Consider the following 15,194-nt stretch of genomic DNA (forward strand, 5'->3'; position numbering starts at 1 on the left):
AAAGGTGAAAGGATTTTAACTGTCTGGAAGAAGGTTTCAGAATTTCCGACAGGCCATCAGAAACACTAAAGTATTCTTCATTTCAATTTGAATTCTTACCAAATAAAGAATAATTACAAGAATACTTCTATATTGAGAAACCTGCTGAACCAGTATAACAGATTATAGGCAAGTGATTGCATCAGAAAAACACTATTTTGAAACTCTTAACTTTGCAACCTAAAGAAGCTGGGGGGGGCGGGAATTCAGAGAACTATGGCCAAAAATTAAATAATAACACAGTTCCTTAAAATGAGTGGCTTTGTGCGTCTATATTCATACTAAAAATATGTCTTGAAGAAACAATCACTCGAGGATGCATGTGCGTGTGACTGCAACACATCTATTTGTTCAAAGAAAATACATATTGAGCTCCAACTGTGTCCCAGGTAGCCCTAGGCACCAGGGACACAGTGATAAACATGGCAGGCAGGATCTCACGAAAGTTAAAATGAGGACCATGTATCCTCATTAACTAATAACCAGTTACCTTCTGTAGTTAAGCATTAAGAAGAAAAAGGCAGTACAATGAGAAAGAATAAAACAGAGGATTAAAAACACAGGCAATTTTGGGGGCCGGTCCCATGGCCAAGTGTTACGTTCGCACGCTCTGCTTCAAGGGGCCCAGAGTTTCACCGGTTCAGATCCTGGGCACAGACATGGTATGGCTTGTCAGGCCATGTTGTGGCAGCGTCTCACACAGCACAACCAGAGGCACTCACAACTAGAATATACAACTATGTACTGGGGGGCTTTGGGGAGGAGAAGAAGAAGGAAAAAAAAGGAAGATTGGCAACAGATGTTAGTTCAGGTTCCAATCTTTAGGGAAAAACCAACAGGCAACTTTTTAGGTCTACTGTTTTATCCAAGTTGTAATTTTAATTAAATCAAATTGTATTTTAAATGTGCCAGAAGAATTAAAAACTTTAAAAAGTGTATAGCAAAGCCTTATATAAGGCCAACAGCCACCCTCTAAAGTTCTCTACTTTCTAAACCTAATTTGGGAACAAAGTTTATCTGTATGCAAAAGAATTCTTTGGTAAGGCAAAATGGTGATTGGGAAGAGTTAACCACCAATGATTTTTAAAGCACAATTTAAGACAACTGAAATTTAAGGCCAGTTTAAAAATATCTTTATTAAGTGTTAAATATTCACTAGGTACCTAAAACCTACACCCTCATCTTTTCTTCAGCATTTCCCCTTCCTCTAACCACAACATACATCAAACATCCAAGTTCTTGCTAAGAAATTCAGTACAGCCTCCGCAAAGAAATGATTGCAGCTAAGCTACCAAAAATGGAAATTTGGACATTCCTATAATCATCACTTTCATTGTTACAAAGTACTTACCAATCTCCTATTTACTATATTCTTAAGTCAAAGGCCATTATAATCTATACAAAGTAAGTTACAAACTTCAACAAAGCTTCGCGATAATTTCCTCTAGGGCATCTTAACCATCTTCTTAAATATATATAGTTCATTCACAGCACTCCCAAGATTCTGGTTCAGTGGAAGGGCAATGCTACCCAGGAATATTTAACAAGCAGCCTAGGTGTTTTGTGGCAGGTAGTTCACAGTCCACACAGTGGAAACAAGCCAATGGAATAAGCAGCCTTAAATCACTGTCAAGAGTTACTCTCAAACATACCTAGACATACAGCCCTGGGCATATATATGCTTAAGAACTTCTCTTTTGCTCTCAAAGACCCAGTTCAGCAGTACTTACAGTTAACATTGGAGTTGTCAATAGGCCCCACGCAAAAAATTCAAGGAAGATGACAATAGCAGCATGGTATACACTCGGTCGGCCAAAGCCTTGTAGCTAAAAAATGAAGAAAGTTATTATGAAACACAGTAAAGAGATATAAGAGATCCACTATCCCAAAATGGTATCAAACACCAAAAAAGTAAAAAGAAACTGTATAAAATAAACTCAGAACCTAACTATACAATTTAAGGTAAAACTCCATTCTGTGGTATCCCTAATCCCTTCATCTTCCCTAATCATAGAAGGTGCCAAGATTACAGACTTTCTACTTGTTTCATCAGCGCAAATCACTGAAGCTTTGGTAGAAAATCACCTGAGTCTTCCAGAGACTGAAGTTCCAGAACTTGACTATTCTGTCTCTCATTAACTATGTATTCCTCAGCAGCTTGGCCTGGAAGCCTGAAGTTTCCCTAGCTACATAATGAGAGAGGTGGGCATCAGGGTCATATGCTCAAAAGCTTCAGGGGCAGCCTAGATGATTTATATGATAGGGGGTGGGGGAAGAACAATAAGGACTAGGTCAAACCTGAAAACACACTCCCTACCTAAAGGTGTTAAAATCCAGCTTTCTGTTTCTGACTTGTGTTAAGACTGTGTCTATTCTGCTAGTTTTCTGTACTTTGTGATTTCTGGAGATGAAATCTAAAATTCCCCTCAATTTAATCTTCTTTGATTCTGTGACAATGCTTATTACAGGATCAGATGCTTTGCTAACTAGCACTTGGTAGTAACTGGAAGTGATAGTTTGAAAAGACTTTGTAAAACCTATACTATTCTTATGCTTATATTTTTAAATCTTCAAAAGGTAAAAGTACCATCTCTCTCCCTTCGAATCTACAACTAATTGGACAGTCATCGCTTAACAAAGGATATCCATATAGCATCTCAGGATGCCTGAGAGACCCATGTTGCTATACATCGGAAGGCAGACGGACTTCCCCCCAGGAGAAGGTGGAGATAGGTGAAAACTCTCCGACCCTGACCCCCGAACAGCCTAGTACCTGCAAGCGGCTTTCTTCCAGCAGACGCCCCCAGAACATCACCACACATCAAGGGCAGGAGGGTGCGCACACCAGAGGAGTGACGGTGGAAACAGGTGACCACAGCCCTACCTAAGGCCCCGTGATTACACCTAAGCCCAGGGGGAAACTCCAGAGTCCCACACCAGAGGCGGCAGGGAAAACCTCTATTGGCCATTAGCCAAGAGGCCCCTCCCAGCATCCACAACGCCGGGAGGCTCCCAGAGAGAATCCCGAATGGGGCAGTAGCCCGCCAGCTGCCGCCACCGGTCTCACAGACTGCGGCTGTTGCCCAGTTGGGGTACAGGGCTACCAGAGATCTCCTGGGAGAGGACTGGAGCTGGGTGCAGTTCCAGTGGCTGGGTCCGCGGCCCAGGGGGAAACTCCGGGGTCCCGTTCTGGCAGCAGGGAAAGCCTCTACTCGCCATTAGTGGAGAGGCTCTGCCCAGCATTCAGAATGCTGGGAGGGTCCCGAAGAGGAGAATCCCAGGCAGGGCAGCAGCCGGCCAGCTGCCACTGAACTCACGGTCTCCGGCTGTCCCCCAGACAGGGCAAGGGGCTCCCTGAGATCCTGGGGGAAAGGACTGGGGCTGGGTGGAGTTCCAGCGGCCTGGCTCCGTGGCCCAGGGGGAAACTCTACAGTCTCACAGCAGCCTCAGTGAAAGCCTCTGCACAGCACTAGTAGAGAGCCCCCACCCGGCAACCACAAGGCTGGAAGACCCTGGGACAAAAGCAGCATAGCTAGGTGAGCTAACCACAGACTGCAGAAGATGCCCATAGCTCTGCTGTGACCTATAGTGGACAAGTGAGATTTTGCGGGCGCCAACAGTGACAGAGCTGCAAATACAGGTGATCCTGCCCCTGGCCACTGGGAAAGCCCATAACACTACTGCAGACCCTAAGGAGGGAGCATGTCTAGGAGGTCTGCAACAGCAGGCACCAGCGGCCTGAAGCCCCCTGTGACCGCCCCCACAGCTGAAGAGGGACCCCACAGGACCACAGTGACTACGAGGAGGGGCCCAGGCCCAGTTAGCAACAGCTGATAGGGTTCCTGGTTGGTGCAGTATAAACAGCTGTTCCCCCACCATGCCAGTAGAAACAAGTGGAAGCAGTAACTAAACTCTATCTCTATGTGGAGGCACAAATCTACACCATCAAGCAATATGAAAAAATATATTAAATCTCCAGAACAGAAGGAAAATGACAAATACCCAGAAAACAGTCCCAAAGACAATGAAATATATAACCTAAATGACGATGACTTCAAAACAGACATCATTAAAAAACTCAATGAGTTCAAAGAGAATTCAGATAGACGACTCAGCGAGTTCAGGAGCTATGTCACAAAAGAGTTTGATACTATAAAGAAGAACCAAACAGAAATACTGGAAATGAAGAACACAACAGAGGAGATTAAGAAAAACCTAGACAAGCTGAACTGTAGGGCCGATAATATGGAGGACAGAATTAGCAATTTGGAAGATAGGAATATAGAAATGCTGCAGGCAGAGGAGGAGAGAGAACTAAAACTAAAAAGAAATGAAGAAACTCTCTGAGAATTATCTGACTCAATTAGGAGATGCAACGTAAGGATTATAGGTATACCAGAGGGAGAAGAGAAGGAGAAGGGGGCAGAAAGCCTGTTCAAAGAAATAATGGCTGAGAACTTCCCAAACCTGGGGAGAGAGATGGAACTTCATGTGACAGAAGCCAATAGATCTCCAAACTTTATCAATGCAAGAAGACCAACCCCCAAGGCACATAGTAGTGAAGCTAGCAAAAGTCAATGACAAGGAGAAAATACTAAGGGCAGCCAGGCAGAAGAAAATAACTTACAAAGGAACCCCCATCAGGCTATCAGCAGATTTCTCAGCAGAAACTTTACAGGCTAGAAGAGAGTGGAATGATATATTCAAAACTCTGAAGGACAAAAACCTGCAGCCAAGAATACTCTACCCAGCGAAAATATCCTTCAAATATGGTGGAGAAATAAAAGCTTTCCCAGATAAACAAAAATTAAGGGAGTTCATTGCCACAAAACCTCCTTTTCAAGAAATGCTCAGGAAAACCCTCATTCCTGAAAAATCAAAAAAAGGAAAGGGGCTACAAAACCAAGAGCAAAGGAGATAAGTAGAAGGACAACAACAGAAAGTAGCAGCTCTCCATCAGAACAGGTAGCAAAAGTTAAATAAAACATTAAAGATAAAAGGAAGGGAAACAGCAAGAATAAATATAACCCTGTCATTTTAACCACAAACTCACAACACAAGAAAGAAGGGGGAAAAAAAAATCTGACAGTAACAACCTAGAAGGGGAAGAGAAAAAGGATAGAAGGTTTTAATTTAAGGGAATAAGAGGCTATCAGAAAATGGACTATCTCATCTATGAGATGTTTTATACTAAACATATGGTAACCACTAAACAAATAACAAGAATAAAGACACAAATTACAAATAAGAAGACACCCAATACAGAAATTTACATACCTGAATTAGTAATCCAAAAGCATGGGATGAGAAACAAAGGAAATGCAAGAGAACTGGAAAACAAGAGATAAAATAGCAGCAGTAGGCCCCCACATTTCAATAATCACTCTAAATGTAAATGGATTGAACTCTCCAATCAAAAGACACAGAGTGGCAGGATGGATCAAAGAACAAGACCCAACAATATGCTGCCTCCAGGAAACACACCTCAGCCTCAAAGACAAACACAGACTCAGAGTGAAAGGATGGAAGACAATACTCCAAGCTAATAATGAACAAAAGAAAGCAGGTGTCGCTATACTACTATCAGACAGAGCAGACTTCAAAGCAAAACAGATAAAGAAAGACAAAGAGGGACAGTATATACTGATAAAAGGGACACTCCACCAAGATGACATAACACTTATAAATATTTACGCACCCAACAGAGGAGCACCAAAACTTGTAAAGCAACTCTTAACAGAACTAAAAGGAGACATCAACAACAATACAATAATAGTAGGGGACCTCAACACCCCATTAACACCAATGGATAGATCATCCAGACAGAAAATCAACAAGGAAATTATAGAATTAAATGAAAAATTAGACCAGATGGACTTATAGATATATATAGAACACTTCATCCAAAAACAGCAGGTTACACATTCTTCTCAAGTGCGCATGGAACATTCTCAAGGATAGACCATATCTTGGGAAACAAAGCAAGCATCAATAAATACAAGAGAGTTGAAATAATATCAAGCATCTTTTCTGATCATAATGCTATGAAACTAGAAATCAATTACAAGAATGAAGCAGGGAAAGGTGCAAAAATGTGGAGACTAAACAACACGCTACTGAACAAACAATGGATTATTGAAGAAATTAAAGAAGAAATCAAATATTATCTGGAGACAAATGAAAATGAAAACACGCCATACCAACTCATTTGGGATGCAGTAAAAGCAGTCCTAAGAGGGAAATTCATTGTAATACAGGCTCACCTCACTAAACAAGAAAAATCTCACATAAGCAACCTCAAACGACACCTAACAGAATTAGAAAAAGAAGAACAAACAAAGCCCAAAGTCAGTAGAAGGAGAAAAATAATAAAAATTACAGTAGAAATAAACAATATTGAAACAAAAAAGACAGGACAAAGGATCAATGAAACAAAGAGTTGGTTCTTCGAAAAAATTAACAAAATTGACAAACGCTTAGCCAGACTCACTAAGAAAAGAAGACAGAAATCTCAAATAAATAAAATTAGGAATGAGAGAGGAGAAATCACAATGGATACCAAAGAAATACAAGGGATCATAAGAGAATACTATGAAAAACTATATGCCAACAAATTGAACAACCTAGAAGAAATGGACAAATTCCTAGACTCTTACAACCTCCCCAAACTGAATCAGAAAGAAACAGAGAATCTGAATAGACCAATCACAAGAAAGAGAAACAGTAATCAAAAACCTCCCCAAAAATAAGAGTGCAGGACCAGACGGCTTCTCTGGAGAATTCTACCAAACATTCAAAGAAGATTTAATACCTATCCTTCTCAAACTATTCCAGAAAATTAAGGAAGATGGAGCACTCCCTAACACATTCTATGAAGTCAACATCACTCTGATCCCCAAACCTGACAAGGACAACACAAAGAAGGAAAACTACAGGCCGATATCACTGATGAACATAGATGCAAAAATCCTCAACAAAATTCTGGCAAACTGAATACAGCAATACATCAAAAAGATTATACACCATGACCAAGTGGGATTTACACCAGGGACACAGGGATGGTTCAATATCCGCAAGTCAATCAACGTGATACACTACATTAACAAAATGAGAAACAAAAACCACATGATCATCTCAATAGATGCAGAGAAAGCATTCGACAAGATCCAACATCCATTTATGATAAAAACCCTCAATAAAATGGGTATAGAACTAAAGTACTTCAACATCATAAAGGCCATATATGACAAACCCACAGCCAACATCATACTCAACGGACAAAAACTGAAAGCCATCCCTCTGAGAACATGAACAAGACAAGGGTGCCCACTTTCACCACTCCTATTCAACATAGTACTGGAGGTGTTGGGCAGAGCAATTCGGCAGGAAAAAGAAATAAAAGGAACCCAAATAGGCAAAGAAGAAGTAAAACTCTCGCTGTTTGATCTTATATATAGAAAAGCCCAAAGACTCCATAGGAAAACTATTAGAAACAATCAACAGCTAAAGCAAAGTTGCAGGGTATAAAATCAACATACATAAATCAGTAGCATTTATACACACTAACAATAAACTAACAGAAAAAGAACTCAAGAACTGGGGCTGGCCCCGTGGCCGAGAGGTTAAGTTCGCACACTGCGCTGCAGGCGGCCCAGTGTTTCGTTGGTTCGAATCCTGGGCGCGGACATGACACCGCTCATCGAACCACGCTGAGGCGGCGTCCCACGTGCCACAACTAGAAGGACCCACAACAAAGAATATACAACTATGTACTTGGAGGGCTTTGGGGAGAAAGAGGAAAAAATAAAATCTTTAAAAAAACAACAACAACAAAAAAAGAACTCAAGAACTCAATCCCATTCACAATCGCAACGAAAAGAATAAAATACCTTGGGATAAATTTAACCAAGGAAGTGAAAGATTTATATAACGAAAACTACAAGACTTTGTTGAAAGAAATTGATGACGACATAAAGAGATGGAAAGACATTCCATGCACATGGATTGGAAGAATAAACATAGTTAAAAGGTCCATACTACCTAAAGCAATCTACAGATTCAACACTATCCCAATCAGAATCCCAATGTCATTCTTTACAGAAATTGAGCAAAGAATCCTAAAATTCATATGGGGCAACAAAAGACCACGAATTGCTAAAGCAATCCTGAGTAAGAAAAACAAAGTCGGAGGCATCACAATCCCTGATTTGAAAACATACTACAAAGCTACAGTGATCAAAACAGCATGGTACTGGTACAAAAACAGTTGCACAGATCAATGGAACAGAATTGAAAGCCCAGAAATAAAACCACGCATCTATGGACAGCTAATCTTCGACAAAGGAGCTGAGGGCCTACAATGGAGAAAAGAAAGTCTCTTTAACAAATGGTCGTGGGAAAACTGGACAGCCACAGGTAAAAGATTGAAAATTGACCATTCTTTTTCACCATTCACAAAAATAAACTCAAAATGGATCAAAGACCTAAAGATTAGGCCTGAAACAATAAGTCTTCTAGAAGAGAATATAGGCAGTACACTCTTCGACATCAGCTTCAAAAGAATCTTTTCGGGCACCGTAACCCCTCAGACAAGGGAAACAATAGAAAGAATAAACAAATGGGACTTCATCAGACTAAAGAGCTTCTTCAAGGCAAGGGAAAACAGGATTAAAACAAAAAAACAGCCCAGTAATTGGGAAAAAATATTTACAAGCTACTTATCTGACAAAGGGTTAATCGTCATAATATATAAAGAACTCACACATCTCAACAACAAAAAAACAAACAACCCGATCAAAAAATGGACAGAGGACATGAACAGACATTTCTCCAAAAAAGATATAAGGATGGCCAATAGACACATGAAAAAGATGCTCATCATCACTAATCATCAGGGAAATGCAAATCAAAACTACACTAAGCTATCACCTTACACCCGTTAGATTGGCAAAAATATCCAAAACCAAGAGTGACAAATGTTGGAGAGGTTGTGGAGAAAAAGGAACCCTCATACACTGTTGGTGGGAATGCAAACTGGTGCAGCCACTATGGAAAACAGTATGGAGATTTCTCAAAAAATTAAAAATAGAAATACCTTATGACCCAGCCATCCCACTACTGGGTATGTATCCTAAGAACCTGAAATCAGCAATTCCAAGAGTCTCATGCACCCCAATGTTCATCGCAGCATTATTTACAATAGCCAAGACGTGGAACCAACCTAAGTGCCCAGCAACTGATGATTGGATGAAGAAGATATGCTATATATACACAATGGAATTCTACTCAGCCATAAAAAAGGACAAAATCGTCCCATCCGCATCAACATGGATGGACTTTGAGGGTATTATGTTAAGCGAAATAAGCCAGAGAAAGACAAACTCTATATGACTCCACTCATAGGTGGAAGTTAACATATAGACAAGGAGAACTGATCAGTGGTTACCTGGGAAAAGGGGGGGGGGGGGAGGGCACAAAGGGTGAAGTGGTGTACCCACAACATGACTAACAATAATGTACAACTGAAATCTCACAAGGTTGTAATCTATCATAATCTTAATGAAAAAAAAAGGTAAAAGTACCTCCGCATGCTTTAACTAAAAGCTAATCATAAGGAATTGATCAGACAAATCCACATTGTGGGACATCCTACAAGACAACTGGTCTAGTGTCCTTAAAAATGTCAGCGTTGGGGCCAGCCCAGTGGCATAGCAGTTAAGCTCACGCACTCCGCTTCCGCTTCAGCGGTCTGGGGTTCACCGGTTGGGATCCCGCGCACTGATCTATGCACCGCTTATCAAGCCATGCTGTGGTGGGTATCACACATATAAAACAGAGAAAGATGGACACAGATGTTAGCTCAGGGCCAATCTTCCTCAGCAAAAAGAGGAGGACTGGCAGTGTATGTTAGCTCAGGGCTAATTTTCCTCAAAAAAAGTGTCAATGTCATAGAAGACAAAAGTAAAGGTAGGGAGACTTGTACAGTTTAAAGGAGATGAGAGTCCTGACAACCAAATGGAGGATACTAGACTAGATCCTAGATGAAAAGGGGACAAAAGGAAAAAACATGAATATGGACTGTATATTAGATAACCATAGGGCATTAATGTTAAATTTCATGGGTGTTCTTGATGTCTGCAACTCACTGTCAAATAGTTTGGGGGAAAAAATGGTACATAGCTACTTTCTAAAGCAAATGTCACAAAATGTTAATTGCTGAATTTAGATGAAGGGAACATTTACTATTCTTTTAATTTTCTGTAGCTTTAAAATTTTTCAAAAAGAGCCAAGAACAATTGTTATTAAAAATCCAACTTATAAATTTCTAAATTTTTGCAATGTCTAATAATAAGCAGTTTTAAATGCCATTAAATAAGACATTTGCAAAACAGAAAGCATTGTACAAATTAAGAGGAAAAAAAGAACCATTTAATCATCTAACAATTCAAAAAAAAAAACGATCAAAAGGCCTTTAACATAACATAACCTTCAAAATGTACCAGTTTTTACAAATCTTTTACCAACAGAATACAGAATGGAAATGGTAGCAGCTATTCAGCCTCTGCCTGTGACTAAGCCTTCTGAGGCTGTCTGCGTCAATCTTTCCAGCCACTGGAGCCAGACACTTGCCATTGTCCTTGACTCCTCTCTGGCTAGCTAGCTCTCCCCAGTCTGATCCTCTACCATCTCTTGCCCACATTACAGAGCAGCTTTCCACCCTTGCTTCTTCACCCACTGCACAGCAGCCAGATTTAATGGAAATCTGATTTAAATGTATTTAAATGAAATTTAAATGATTTAAATGTAAATGGGATCATGTTATTCCTCTGTTGCACCCTCCTTGGCTCCTACCACATTCTGACACAACTTACACTTAGCCACACATCTTACACATCCAACAAAGTCCTACACCTCCCTATCCCCTTGTTATGCTCTACTGTTTTCTAGAGAATTTCTAACAAACTTTACCATTCATTTCTGTTTACTGTCCACCTTCTCTGGAATGCAAATGTCAATGCCATGAAGGAAAGGATTTTTGTCTCTTTTGTTCAATGATGTATCCCAAAGTGCCCTTCTCTCACCCCACTCTAGTAACAAAGCACTCAACAGAATACATGTGAGAGGGAAAAAGGATCTCTTCTGACACTAACATCTTTTCTCTGTTCTTTTAAACAAGAAAATCCAGAAGTAGAAAAAATTTTGAAACAAATGACCTAGTTTCTTCAACACAGAAATGGTATGGGCAAAGAAAAAAATGGAGGGAGAACTATGTTAGTATAGAGATTATAAGAATTTAAGAAATATTAACTGAAAGCAATATGAGGACTTTGGGTTTTGACTCAAATAAACTAACTAGAAAAAAGAAAATTTTGAGTCAATCATGGAAATTTGAAAATGGACTGGGTATTAGATGACACTAAAGAATTATATCCATAGAGGAAGATGGGCACGGAAGTTAGCTCAGGGCCAGTCTTCCTCAGCAAAAAGGGGAGGATTGGCAGCAGTTAGCTTAGGGCTAATCTTCCTAAAAAAAAAAAAAATTACATTCATTGTAAATAATGGCACTGAAGTAATAATTTTTTAAAAAGTCATTATCTCTTAGAGATACATAGCAATATATTTATTTGTGAAATAAGATGTCTGAAATCTGTTTTAAAATCTACAGCAAAAAAACCCCAAAAGTAGGAGAAATGGTGGCAAAAATAAATTTTAAAAAGTAAATAGCCTATATGCATTTACTAATAATTTCCTAATTATTTGGGTGAAAATTCTGATAGTCAACCACCTCACATTTGAAAGCAATTGCTTCCAAACAGCGGGTGAATATGTCAACAAAAAGCCCAACTATTCCTCTGGAATCTTTTATTTTTATCATGCATGGCATACAAGAATCTCAAAAACCTCTCAAAACAGCTCACAGTAAGAAGCACAGGAGGGCTACCCTATTACTTCTTTGCAATTTCCGTGGTTTGGTGCTCTTTCCCAGGCAATGAATCTCTATTTATGGAGACCATTGGGATAGAGATCCGTGTGGCTGCAGTGCTGATTAATATAAAAACAGGTACACACACTTTAGATTGTGCATATACAATGGCATGCTGCATATACCACAGTGGTCCCATAAGATTAGTACCATATAGCCTAGGTGTATAGTAGACTATACTGTCCAAGTTTGTGTAAGTACACACTATGAAGGTCTCACAATGATGACATCACCTAACGATGCATTTCTTGGAAAATATCTCTGTCGTTAAGTGACAGATGAACATATCTTTCACTATTATGCTATTTTCAGCATCTTGCAAAGAAAGACTATCTGTTTACATATTACATGTTTAGATATATCAATGAGAAACTGTTTAAACTAATAAACATCTCTTCTGAAATGCAGACACTTCTTACTCTCACATCAACATAAATTACTTTAATTGAACTATCATTCATCCCTGGCCAACACAAATGATACATAAGAGAAACATGGCATGACAGGTGGGCCTTGGTATGGTGGGAACTTTGTGTGGGTAACTGGATATAAGAAGGTGACAAAAATAAATCAGTCTTCCTTCCAAAGGAAATAAAAATTCAAGCAGAAATGAATACAATAGAAACCAAAAAAAAAAAAAAATAGTAGAAAGGATAAATTAAACTAAGAGTTGGTTCTTTGAGAAGATTAAAAAAATTGACAACCCTTAGCCAGACTAAGAAAAAAAAAGAGGAAGGCTCTAATAAATAAAATCAGAAATGAAAGAGGAGAAATTACAATGGATACTGCAGAAATACAAAGGATTCTAAGAGAATACTATGAAAAACTATATTCCCACAAATTGGACAATCTAGAAGAAACGGATAAATTCTTAGACTCATACAACCTCCTAAAACAGAAACAAGAAGAAACAGAGAATCTGAGTAGACCAATCACAAGTAAAGAGATTGAAACAGTAATCAAAAACTTGCCAAAAAATAAAAGTCCAGGACAAGATGGCTTCTCTGGAGAATTCTACCAAACATTCAAAGATTCAATATCTGTCTTTCTCAAACTATTCCAAAAAATTGAAGATGATGAAACACTTCCTAACATTCTACAAGGTCAACATCATCCTGATCCCAAAGCCAGACAAGGACAACACAAAGAAGGAAAATTACAGGCCAATGTCGCTGATGAACATAGATGCAAAAATCCTCAACAAAATATTGGCAACCCGAATACAGCAATACATCAAAAAGACCATACATCATGATCAAGTGTGATTTATACCAGGGACACAGGGATGGTTCAACATCCACAAAATCAATGTGATACACCACATTAACAAAATGAGGAATAAAAATCACATAATCATCTTAAAAAATGCAGAGAAAGCATTTAACAAGATCCAACATCTATTTATGATAAAAACTCTCCATAAAATGGGTATAGAACTAAAGTATTTCAACATCATAAAGGCCTTATATGACAAACCCACAGCCAACATCATACTCAACGGTGAAAAACTGAAAGCTATCCCTCTAAGAACAGGAACAAGACAAGGGCACCCACTCCTGCCACTCTTATTCAACAAAGTACTGGAGGTTTGGCCAGAGCAAATAGGCAAGAAAAAGAAATAAAAGGTGTCCAAATTGTAAAGGAAGAAGTGAAACTCTCGCTGTTCGCAGACGACATGATTTTACATGTAGAAAACCCTAAAGAAACCATCAGAAAACTATTAGAAATAATCAACAACTACAGCAAAGTTGTAGGATACCAAATCAACTTACAAAAAATCTGATGCATTTCTATACTCTAATAAGGAAGTAGCAGAAAGAGAACTCAAGAATACAATCCCATTTACAACCACAACAAAAAGAATAAAATATCTAGGAATAAATTTAACCAAAGAGGGGCCAGCCCAGTGGCCAAGTAGATAAGTTCGTGCACTCCACTTTGGCGGCCCAGGGTTTTACCGGTTCGGATCCTGGGTGCAGACATGGCACTGACCATCAGGCCATGCTGAGGTGGCATCCCACATGGTACAACCAGAAAGACCTACAACTACAATATACAAGTGTGTACTGAGGGGCTTTGGGGTAAACAAGGAAAAAAAAATGACTGGCAACAGATGTTAGCTTAGGTGCCAATCTTTAAAAAAAAAAGAAAAAATTTAACCAAGGAGATGAAAGACCTATTCAATGAAAACTACAAGAAATTATTGAAGGAAATTGATGATGACATAAAGAAAGGGAATGATATTCCATGCTCATGGATTGAAAGAATAAACATAGTTAAAACGTCCACACTACCTAAAGCAATCTACAGATTCAATGCAATGTCATTCAGAATCCCAATGACATTCTTCACAGAAATAGAACAAAGAATCCTAAAATTCACATGGGGCAACAAAAGACCCCAAAGAGCTAACGAAATCTTGAGAAAAAAGAACAGAGCTGGAGACATCACACAATCCCCGACTGCAAAATATACTATAAAGCTGTAGTAATCAAAACAGCATAGTACTGGTACAAAAACAGACACACAGATCAATGGAACAGAACTGAAAGCCCAGAAATAAAACCACACATATTAGGCAGCTAATCTTCAACAAAGGAAGATTATAAAAGATCTGAAATCAATAATGTACCTTTTTACTGTAAGGAACTAGAAAAGAGCAAACTAAACACAATGCAAAAAAGAAAAAGAAAAGAAATAATAAAGATTAGAGCAGAAATAAATGCCATACAAAATAGAAAAGCAAGACAGAAAATCAACAAAATCAAAAGTGGATTTTATGAAACTACCAAAAAAACCTGACAAATCTTTAACGAAACTGACCAAGGAAAATAGAGGGAAGACCTGGATTACTAAAATTGGAAATGAAAGAGGTACTATAAGGGAGTACTACGGGCAGCTGTAAGCCAAGAAATTGGATAAACTAGATGAAATGGACAAATTCCTGGAAACACACACTCTACTAAAACTGGATCATAAAGTAACAGAACATGTTAATAGACCCAGAACTAGTAAAGAGATCGAATCGGTGATCAAAAACTTCCCAACAAAGAAAAGCCCTGGACCTGATGGCTTCATTGGTAAATTCTACCAAACATTTAAAGAAGAACTAACATCAATCCCTCTCAAACCCTTCTAAAAATGAAGAGGAGGGGGTGTGAGGGCGATCTGG

The 15,194-nt window shown here is 39.0% G+C and overlaps 1 protein-coding gene across 1 annotated transcript in view; it reads right to left on the reverse strand.

The window, feature by feature from the left end:
- The window catches only part of MFSD14B (major facilitator superfamily domain containing 14B), an 88,565-nt gene that overhangs the window by 59,947 nt on the left and 13,424 nt on the right, over window positions 1-15,194 (reverse strand). The window contains exon 2 of the mRNA XM_070590105.1: window positions 1,770-1,865. Coding sequence (XP_070446206.1) covers window positions 1,770-1,865 — 96 coding nt within the window. The remainder of the gene's footprint in view (window positions 1-1,769; window positions 1,866-15,194) is intronic.

The sequence above is a fragment of the Equus przewalskii genome, chromosome 22 (assembly GCF_037783145.1).
Source record: "Equus przewalskii isolate Varuska chromosome 22, EquPr2, whole genome shotgun sequence".
Lineage (NCBI taxonomy): Eukaryota > Metazoa > Chordata > Mammalia > Perissodactyla > Equidae > Equus > Equus przewalskii.